At 31.1% G+C, this 11,307-nt stretch overlaps 1 protein-coding gene across 2 annotated transcripts; it reads right to left on the bottom strand.

Moving 5' to 3' along the window:
- Nucleotides 1-201: 201 nt before the first annotated feature.
- LOC147808536 (uncharacterized) lies at nt 202-10,180 on the bottom strand. Of its 2 annotated transcripts, XM_087163301.1 has the most exons (5): nt 10,132-10,180; nt 7,750-7,860; nt 5,111-5,158; nt 2,217-2,273; nt 202-356 (listed from the first exon to the last, which is right to left on the bottom strand). In XM_087163301.1, the coding sequence occupies exons 1-5, from the start codon at nt 10,174-10,176 to the stop codon at nt 306-308; spliced, it is 312 nt and encodes a 103-aa protein (XP_087019427.1). In that variant the 5' UTR covers nt 10,177-10,180; the 3' UTR covers nt 202-305. The 2 variants fall into 2 exon arrangements, with proteins under 2 accessions (XP_087019427.1, XP_087019428.1); XM_087163302.1 differs by lacking the exon at nt 5,111-5,158.
- Between the last annotated feature and the right edge of the window lie 1,127 nt (nt 10,181-11,307).

Below are 11,307 nucleotides of genomic sequence, written 5' to 3'. Positions count from 1 at the left end.
TTTTTGTTTATATGTAACTGTTGGGGATACTTACACACTTATTTCAATTTTTATTAGCGTTCCTAAATCAAACATTTTGTAAAAGTCAAAAAAAAAAAGAAAAAAGAAAATAGGAGGAAAGAAAGAGAAGAAATTCCTGTTATGAACGAAACACATAAAGAATTAAAGACAAATAAGATTCTTAAACTTGTTAAGGTTACATTTTATTTTTTCGAAAATAATTAGTCAGCAAATGTTTAAGTGGTAGAAGTTCTAGATTTGAATTATCGAAGAGCATTTTATGTCGATGTTTAGCATTTGAGACTTCAGCATTTTCCTTCAAAATGAATTCTGTTAAATATATCTGTTGCGCAGCTCTATAATAATAATAATAAAACATGTTAAAATTAACTAAAAAGAAGAAAAAAAACTTTTCAAAAAAAAATTTCATATCAATCATTTTTTCATTTTATTTTTGTATTTTAAATAATTTTTTTACAAAAACAACAAGTCCATAATACTGTTTGAATAAATATGTCAGCACGACGACGTAAATATTATAATGAAAATTTATTGTCTCTGTATAACTAACACTTTTAATATCTTATAACAATTACAACAACATAACTCGACATTACTTATTTTAACACTTTTTTGTAGCATTGATTCTAGTGTATTCAAATAACGAAACTGTAATTCATTTTATTAGCAAGAAAAAATATTTATTTCAATTAATTTTAATTAATATAGTAATTAGTTAATTATGTTAATTAATTGAAAACTATTAATAATTCGAAATAATAAATTTTTTATCGAAATATTCGAATAGACAAAGGTCACATTTCAAAAACACAAGGATTATGCTTCCTTAATCGTAGAATACCCCCAGAGAGCATTAAAAGTTTGATTTTAATATAGTAGTAACATTTGTCAAAAAACAAACTTTTTCAGATATTATTTGACTATTTAGCAATCCATGAGCTATAAATCGTTAATTTTGAGTATTGTGTCGCGAAATTAAGTGATATGTGACGAAACGGACGAAAAATGACGAAAATGTTTCCTCATCTCGAAATCTCATCGCAGTGCATTGTGGGAGATTGCTTACTAGAATGACGAAACTAGCTTAAAGACAAGACAATTGAAAATAAAGTAATGAAGAAAGATGGGGGGGGGATCAAACTCTATGCTTTATCTATATTTCTTGTGTTAGTAAAGCGACATTGACCAAGGTATATAGTGCTCTAGCTATAGTGATTATTTGAAAAGCATTTAGAGCTTCAAGTTTTACTTCGGTAAAAAAAATTTGACAAATATTTTTTTATTATTGGCCAATTTGTTTCGTCGATTCGAAAAATATCCATTGTTATTTTGACATTTTAACGAAATGTTTGCTACAAGAAAAAAAGGTTTCGTCGAAAATAAAGAAAGTTTCGTGAAATTTGAGAATCCATTTCTAATGGTACAACAACGTTTATAAAGAAATGATTATCAAATAAACCATTCTAGTTTGAAACAATTTTAAATTTATCTATACTAATTAACGAGTATGAAGTTTGTTTAATTAGCCTTTTCATATCGAAATCGGATGTAAAAACATAACACTTCATCATTAAAAAATTTTTATAACAATTAAAGGAAAAAAATTCAAAAACAATTTTTGCAATAAAAGCTTATAATAATATTTTTTTGTAAACTTTTTTACCTGTCTATGTTCAATCTTTTGAAAAAAGTAAAATTATCATTCAAGTATTTTTGCTGTGTAAGACTAACGTTAAACCAATCAACCTTAGTAAATCATTAAGAAAAAATTGCTGCGAGTTTGCTTGCTATTGGCTCCTTGGATGTAAAAATGTTTTCTTTGCAAATTAGTTACTATTCCTTTTCTGGAAACTATAAGCAGAGAATTATTGTCACAATACTTATATGAAGTAGCTATTGTAGTTTATAAAGTACTTATAACCCCTTCCCAATGTATTTAGCGCCAGGTATTCAATATTAGTTCGAAGAAAAAAAGTTCAAAAAAATTTTTTTTTTGATTTGGATATCTTTTAAAAAATTGTTTAAAATTGTATGAAGTTGTCTATAATTTATTTGATATAGTATAGCAATCTGCAGTAAACTTTATGAACTATAATTTAAATAATTCTTCAGTGATTGCTGGATAACTAAATACTATGTCTAAAGATCGTACAAAACATTAATTTTTAGTAACATCAAGTGATACTTTTACTTACGCTTGCGTTTTGTATTCCATGACATGCTTCAGATTTTGTGGGGTCAGCACACGTCGACTAAAAAATGATAATTTTTTTAAGAAAAAAATACATTTAACGCTTATTTTACAAATAAATTTTAAAAATTATTTACAAATAAATTTATATACTCTTAATATTAAATATGTTTTTCGATTTATTGATAATACAATTATTATACAATTTTATGGAATAATATTTATCCCGAGAAATAAATGTAGCTTAGTATCTGTAGTTGATAACGAAATGAACGATAACGAAATGCCTGGTCTAAAAAATTTAATTTATTTAAGAAATTTAATTCATTTTTAATTTATAAACAATAGCGAGAGTGCTCTGAGACGATGCTCTCAATGATTTATTTTTAGAGATGATTGTTTAATAATAAAAAAAAGTAATTTTAGAAAAAAAAATAAGCACCTCAAACAAATAAAAAACCTCATATTTTGTAGTCTGATTAATTTTTATGATATAAAATTAAATGCAAACTAAAACATAAAATTTAATTATTTCTTTATTTAAATTAGTTATACCATTTATGAATGGTGAATTTGTTTGTACACATAATTATATGAGTAAAGGTAATTTTTATTGAAGCTAAATTTTTATTCATTGATTCAGTTTACATGACGTTTAATTTGCTTCTTTGTTCCAAGAAAGTGACACTAAGAAAAATTAAAATCGTTTGCAAAATTTTATGCACAGTGCACAAAAAAAGGAATAAAAAAGAAAAAAAGAGAAGGACCACACTAAATACTTTTTGTTCCATTATTGGATTTTAACGTTCTAGGGCTCAATCTTATTGGTTTGGGGGGTGACCTCGAATATTGTAATTAGTAAGTGCGAACAATATTTTAAATTACTAAATCAAACAGAAAAAACTCTTTCTCTGAATAAACATACCTTTTTTAAATAGATTCGGATTGCTGACCTACTTAATGTAAGGAGTAGACTCAATATGGGTTATATGGTTCCAATAGTATGGTCAGAAGAGCGGTTTGGACCCCTTAATTAAAATTTTACTTTTTTAGCGAATTGAAAAAATTTTATACGCAATTTCAAAATTCATTTCCCCACAGATTAAATATCTCGACCTGTATTAAATATAATAATAAAAATTAATAGGTATTTACTAAAAATTATACTTCGCATGGAATTATTTTTGGATAAGCGACTTTTATAATCATGTGGAAAAGCTTTTCAATTCGCTTAAAATGCTCTCAAGATGTAGCGAATTACGCCGGATGTAAAATTAACTCTAAGGGGTCTAAACTCTGGACAGCTCTCCTTGTCCAAACTATTGGGACTCCTTAGATTAGATTGTGGCTACACCCTTTATTCTTTTTGTCAGGAATCCGAATTCGTTGAAAAAAGACATGTTTGTTCATAAAAAGTAGGTTTTTGTGTCTGATTTCGTAACATAAAATATCGTCTGCACTTATTAAATAGCATACTCACCCTTTGAACGGTAAAGAATGAGTCCTTGAAGGTAAAGATCCGATCATTAACTTAAAAGTTATTCAGGGTGATTTTCTTGTACTGTTTACCTTCGATACATTTTGAAGTCAATTGAGGTAACCCCTAAGAACTACTGACCTGCATTAACTAAAATTGTTTTGTGGAACAAAGTGGTCGTTCTCGAGAGTTTTCACTTTATCTCGAAAAATTATTTTAATCTAAATTCCTATAAGCCTGTAAATGCATATATTAAACTAAACTCAGTGGTGCGACCGCCCATGGAGGGCCAAGGCCTACTGCGCCCGTCTCAGTTTTCTTTACCTTTGGGCTCTTGGGTGCAAGTGCAGATGTTGTCAGCCTAAACGCGGAATCCCCAGTGTTTAGTTCCCAAGCATGCTTGGAACTCATTTTATCGACCCACTGAAGGGATGAAAAGCTGAGTCAACCTTGCCCGGCCCGAGGATCGAACCAATGACTTGTGACCCAAATGCATTTTAAATGCATTTGTTGTCAGAAATATATATCAACTTTTGTTTTTTCCGTTAAACTGTTTTTCCAGTTGTTCACTTTAGTTTTAAATTTCAGTCACCTGAGAAGCATTTTTATCAAAATAAAAATACTAGTTCATCTATTTTTATTCTGATTTTTTCTTATCGCTCGCATTCTTAACAAGATCCCTCCCCCTTAGTTTTTATACTTTCCGGTCTTGAAATATGGGGCGATTTTTTTTTACATATTTTTTATTTACATATGTTACAATTCACATTTTCATTAGTTGTTTTAAATTGATATAAGAATTTTAATAGATTTTACGTTTTCAGAAAATATATAATATAGTGCCTGCTATTTCAGCGTGCAGGAATTATGATTGAAAAAATTCATGCACTATTCTTTTTTTCAGATGAATATAATTCGTAAACATTTTATCTCGAAAAATGTTACAGAAATTGTGTAATAAAGCAGAAAAAAGAAAAGAAAATCCGAGATTTATGGAATACACCGAATCCGAATCACTATCTTCATAATCAAGAAATTTTCTTTTGTTATTCCCTCAGCTGACACTCGGCAAATCCATATCTTTCAACAATGCTAATCGCGCGAAAGAAAAACAAAAAGCATGCTAAGTCACAAATACGCGGGGAAAAAATCTATCAAGAGAAGAAGGAAAATTCATGAAAACTCTAGTGCCATCTGGAAGTGAAAATAAGCATCAAATAATGCTTTTTTCTTTAAACCTACACGGGGAAATAGCGGGATCAGTATTGAAATAGGCTGAAAAAATTTCTTCGCCCTCGATTTTCATGTGACCCGTAGTCGGTAACGAAACTAATATCCCGCTCAAATCGCAAGAGCCGTACGCAGAGGGTTAGGAACTCTGTTTAATCACATCGGGATTAGTTAACTGACGCAATACTTACTATCCCAACTTCTATTGCATACTGAACCATTTCTGTAAATATTTCATCCTTAAAAAGAAATATTTTAGTTTAATTTCGAAAGAACAATAGTTTTTTAATAAAAATATATTGTTGCATATAAAAATAGCAACAAATAAAAATTTAAAACAATGATTGAAAATCACATTTTTCTAACATCAGCGTTTCTAACACACTCATAAAATTTTATTTTTCTGACTTACGATAGAATAACAGCAGCAGTCTGTTCATCGATTAATTGTAAAGTTAACAGTAAAGAAATTTTTTTACCTTTACGGATCTGAAGCCGTGTACAACTAGTATGATTAAAAACGAAACAAGAATACAAAACTGCACGGTCTTTCAACCATTTGCAACTGGCATGGTTTCAAAACCGTATTTTTTTATTGTTTAACTGGTCATTGGAGCTATGCTTTTTGTTTTGTAATAGGCATTAAAGTTACGTTTTAGTTGAGTTGTGTTTTGTCAAAAGAACCGTGGGATGTGATTTAATTTGTTTATCTGAATGTTTCCTCTCCCGTAAGAGATGCGAAATACCAGTCGTTTTTGTGTTAAGCAGCTTTAGGGTGCTGGCGCCTTTGTGTGAATGGAGCATTATATTACAATAGTCCAGGGTTACAAATTGGGAAGTGCAGGGCACTCTTCAAGTGTTGAAGAGAATGGAAAAAAATGTAGTGGAGTCAACGCTGGGGCTCGAACCCGGTTGTAATATGCACCCTGCTGCAAATGAACTAATCGGCTTCATTAGGTGGACTGAGCTTTTATGATGATTATTTAACGGTATTGGGTGAAAGGCTGATATTGGTGTGACTGTAAAATAAGGAAAATCGGATAATTCTAAATAGGAAATGTAGGCCAATATACCTATGGGAAATATTGGTCTATTTCATATATATAGAAAAATATCGAAAAATAGGGGCAATTTGAAACACTAGTGACATAAGATTCGTGAATATTGGTCCGATGGGGGCCCTAATTATTTTGCTGCTAGGGCGGTTTGAGCTTGTTATTCCGCCTCTTGTTGTGTTTAGAAGAAACGTTCGATTTTTTGAATATATCTGACAATCATTCTGAATTTTTTTTTCTAACAAACGCTAATAAATGGAAAAATGTTTTTTTTTTTGTGTTTACGATACTTACTGCGCAATTTACATCAAATACCTAAATAATCTTTTCAAAGCCGTGAGACAGAAATATACAGAGACAGAAATTTATAAGACAGAAATTTACATTGCCATGTTTTACTTCGGATGTATGACGAAAATGTTTTTTACTATATATTTATTTTTATACTATTTTTGTGAAGAGATTCAGATTTAAAATCGAAGACTACTTGAAACATTTAAAAAGTAGTTGTCGATCAGAAAATAGACTTGATGACGAAATTTCAGAACACAGGTGCCGCGATGTAGCTGAAATTATATGAGTGTTGCAAGAGAATAATAATAATATATTTTTTTTAATTATCATCAGAAGAAAAATATGTACAAAGATATTATTATTTTTTATATACTTTGCATAGTTATTGATATTTTCACCATGCTGTTTTTGATTTATTTTATATTATATTTTTATGCTATGATTTTTTAAAAACATTTTTCCTTTAATCTATTAGAGCAGTGATTCTCAACCAATGTGCCGCGGAACTTTTGTGTGACGCCAAATTCTTAAAATGTGCCGCCAAACATTAGAAATGATACAATAAAAATTATAATGCCTTTTTTGACTATGAGTAAAGTTTAAATTAAAGAAAAGTGTATACAATATTATATATATATATATATATATATATATATATATATATATATATATATATATATATAATATTGTATACACTTTTTAATATATATTTAAATAGTATATGACACACAATTTTAAAAAATGTTGTAAGAGCTAATCATTAAAGTAAGCTATGCAATTAATAAACAAATTAATAAAGGATAACTAAAAAAAAAACAAATATATAAAAAACAATTTAACAAAGGATAACTAACAAAAATTAAGCTAACAATTAATAATTAACAAAAAGACTAGTTAACAAGAAATCACAAAAAAATAACAGTTAATAATTATAGAAAACAAGCTAACAATTAATAACTAGCAAAAAAATAAATAACTGTTACTAACTAATTAAAAATTGACCTAAAGAAATAATTAATCCCTTAATAAATGCGCTTTTGCAGTACATATTATTTTATTTCACATTCGAAATTAATATCACAAACTATTTAACACAGTGTAAAATAGGTAATTAAACAACTTTTAATCTAATTTTTTTCGTTGTGTGCCGTCAAATTTCGAAATCATTAAAAGTGTGCCGCAACAAAAAAAAGGTTGAGAATCACTGTATTAGAGCATGAATTAGATCAATTTGTTTTATTTCACAAAAAATAAAAAAGAAAAATACAAAGAAGGGTTAATAATTAACCTCCGCCAATAAGTTCAGATATTTTTTTTATTAATTTTAATAATTTTTCCAATTCTTTCGTGTAATTTTTTTGCAAGCTGAAGCGATAACTTAGATAATTTTTTTGTTCAAATTGCTTCAATAAAAATTATTGTCATTCCTTATCTATTTATATTTTATGAATCGACATTACTAAGTCGATTATGTAAGATACCTGTTTTTCGTCATCCATGGCACACAAATCTTGAAAAAATGCTTCCCTCTCTTCCCAGTTCCAGTCCATTGATGAAAAATCTGCGAAATGCTTCACTGCGTTCACACCATACTTTTAAAAAAAATAAGAAAAATAAAGCTATTGCGAATTTTTGCATTTTCAGTAATGGTACACTGAAAGAGAAAAGACATGATCTTAAATATTTATTATTTATCTGACCAATGCGACTAAATTTTCATGTGCAGCGCGCAAAGAAAAAAAAACGGACGAACCTGAATAACTTTTTATTTTATGATGGGAACTTTCACGTTCTTGGACTCAATCTTAAGAGGTCAAAGCATTGACCTCAAACATGCTGATTAATTAGTGTAGACGATATTTTATGTGACGGAATGAGAAACACAAACTTACATCCTCTGTAAGATAAATATACATTTCATTTGACGAACTCAGATTTCTTACCTCCGAAGTGCAGAGGGGTTGCTGCAATCTAGAAAATATGGTCCTCACAGTTTGGTCAGGAGAGCAGACAGAACGTTTTACTCCTTAATCATAATATTTCTTTTTGTGTTTTTAGCTGTAGCTCGAGAACAATTATAAAGATCGTTTATCCAGAGATAATTCAATGCAAATGAATTCTACACCAGCATTTTGGTCTGTGTGAGTAAGCTGCTGAATTCGTATCGACCAGCCATTTCAGGGATTCGAACGTGGTTTATCTATATACCTTATTGGGAGGCTAACGCTTTAACTTCTGAAACATCACGGCTCTCACAACCATGTTTTTTTTTATAACCATCGTTGAATGGTCGACAAAATTTCCTGGTTTACGACTATTAATGCTGAACTCCATAGTCTTGTAATTCTTAACCCAATCCACAAGACAAGCCTGGATCAAGTATTGGGAGAAGTTTACCTTTGTGGAGGTCTTTTTAATGGAAGTAACCGGTATTTGCGTTAGATGGAGAGGAAAAACCACGAAAACCTGCCATGAAAAACTTGACGACAATGGAACTCTAACACATGATCCGTCTACCACTGAGAATATTTTACATCAGGACTGTGGTCGGTGCGAACCGGGCGCCAAATTCTAATCGACCAGCCTGTCAGACTTCAAAGAACAAGGTTCGAGTAAGAAGAACGAAGAGTCAGAAATCACATGTTCGAAAAACTATGAAAGAGGGAGAAAGGCAAAATTGATTCAGAAGAGTGTTTTCTCTCTCTTGATTTTTTATTTCTCATAAAGTTTTATTTCGAACTTTTAAAAATAATTAAGACAAAAATTTAAATATTATTTTTAGGTGTGTTAAGTTTTCTTTCATCCTCATTATGCAAATGTTGTGTTTTGAATGAATGTTAAATATGCTTGTATATATATATAAGAAAAATTAAGATTGGGAGAGAGTTTTAGATGACTGTATGGAGTCACTTTGGTTACCTTACGTTATGGTGAGTAAATAACTTTTAAGGAGTTTTTTCACTTATTAAGTTATGTGATGTCTAAGTTAAGTTATAATTTTTCTTGCTTAATAAAAATTCTTGTAAGTTCAAAGATTATTTTTTTATTATGCTTGCTTAGCATTTTCCACTCTGTACTCAACTATTCCAACACAGCCATCACTGGGATTCGAACTCGGCACACTAGTGCGAAGGCGAATGCTCTACACCCTGAGTTACCACTGCTCTTTACAATACAATAATGCTTGAAAAATAATTTATTTGATTCAAATGTTTTAGATATACATCGAAAAACAAAATAATTTGATCATTTTTTTAACAGAACTATAGTCGCCATATTTGTCAAATAGAAACACTTTAGAGTTTACTGATGTATATGTTGTTTTTGAACGAAAATTGTTTGTATCGGCTATGGCGTGAGACATTTCTAAACAATTATGTTTATCCCGCTGTGGACTGATCTTTAAGACATGGCTCCCAGCAGATCACCGAGGTAAAACATCACTGTTTTCGGCTATTGTGCGGTAGGAAGACCACTTGGATCAGTCTGCGTAGGGACCGAGGGTGTGCGGTATTAGTCTTCGTTAAACTGCTTCCCTGTAAAGTGCCCGACTTCACTTGCAGGCCGTCGGCTTACCAGTGAGGGGGCCATCCCTTCTGCACAGGATCTAAATTGTTATTTCATGTCTTCGAATCATCCTCAGGGATGTTTCCCAGACCGTCGCCAATAGCCCATTGTACAGCTCTAGTGAGACGTAAATGCACAACTACTAATACGTAACATTACGTTTTAGTTTCTCGCGATATTTATGAACATTTAACTAAGAAACACCAATATATTGAAAATTTGATCATAAAGTACTATATATCATGTATTTTAAATATTCTTTAATAATTATTGTACCACGAAATAAATAATCATACCTCTTCCGGTACCATAATGATGCATGAATCCAATTTATCATTCATGTCTTGATCTGAAATAAAAATGTCTTCAGATAAAAATAATAAAAAATAAAAATAACAAGCATATTTTTCAAAAATTAAAAATTTTTTGTGATTTTATATGAAACAGAAAATATAAAAAGGTTAAAAGTATTTTGTTCACTGAATTGAAAACGTATTGGTTATATTAAGCTTATTAAAAAAATATACGGACAGTGTGGCTGAATGCGACACGATTTTATCTATTGTCATTTAGTTCCAACTTGGTTTTTTATGGGATGTATTCACTGAAAATAACTGAAGGAAGACGATTTCTGTTCCAAAAGAATTTTTCTTGATGAAATTAAATTACACACTACAGGCCAATAAGATTGTTGCACCAGAAAGGAATGCGAATAACAGAATGATATTTAATGGACACATACATTGCAGTTGGAAGAACAAGGGATTAAATTTACAGGATATTTGGATGTATAGAACCTGAGGAATCAGTACTCATAGCAGCCTCCCCTCGCAGCAATAACAACAGTTATTCTCTTGGGCTTCGAGTCGAACCGAGAGTGCATATTGTGGACGGGTACAGTATTTCATACAGCTTCAACATGATGCCATAATTAATCGATTGTAGTGACTGACGAGTAATGGCGTGTCAGTCGTTCTGAAACCATTGACCAGACGTTTTAAATTGGTAAGAGCTCAAGAGAAAGTGATGGCTGGGGCAACAGGCGCACATGATCTGTGTCAAGATAGATCAGGACAGTGCGAGCAACATGCGGTAGTACCTTGTCCTGCTGAAACGTAGCGTTATGGAGGCCTCAAAGAAAAGGCAGAGCAACTGGCCCTAACACATCTGAAATGTAACGGCTGCTGTTCAAGGTGCCGGCAATGTTGATCGAGACGTGTATCTAATGGCACATCATGCCATTACTCCAGGTGATGGGCCAGTATGACGATGTCGAATGCAAGCCGCCAATGGGCGTTCTAAACAATGTCCCAACACACGGATGCGGGCATCATGATGCTGTATAGTGAAGCTAGATTCGTCTGAAAAGACGACGCCAAGCCATTCTTGTGTCCTGGTTTGTCGTTGATCAATACCACTGGAGGCGTTCCTGCCTTTGATGCTGCGTCAAGGGTGGTCGAAGCCATGGTCGC

The sequence above is a fragment of the Parasteatoda tepidariorum genome, chromosome 5 (assembly GCF_982258835.1).
Source record: "Parasteatoda tepidariorum strain Cologne lab strain chromosome 5, Ptep-v5.0, whole genome shotgun sequence".
In the NCBI taxonomy this organism is placed as follows: Eukaryota; Metazoa; Arthropoda; class Arachnida; order Araneae; family Theridiidae; genus Parasteatoda; species Parasteatoda tepidariorum.
Note: the sequence above shows the minus strand (reverse complement) of the source record. Positions and strands in the feature narration are given on the sequence as shown.

What these genes read in the sequence shown, in the direction of transcription:
- LOC147808536 (XM_087163301.1), bottom strand. Translation starts at nt 10,176, where the DNA reads ATGAATGATAAATTGGATTCATGCATCATTATGGTACCGGAAGAG. An exon ending in TCATTATGGTACCGGAAGAG is followed by an intron (nt 7,861 to 10,131) that starts GTATGATTATTT and finishes TTTTTTTAAAAG; the next exon opens with TATGGTGTGAACGCAGTGAA. An exon ending in ATGGAATACAAAACGCAAGC is followed by an intron (nt 357 to 2,216) that starts GTAAGTAAAAGT and finishes TTATTATTATAG; the next exon opens with AGCTGCGCAACAGATATATT.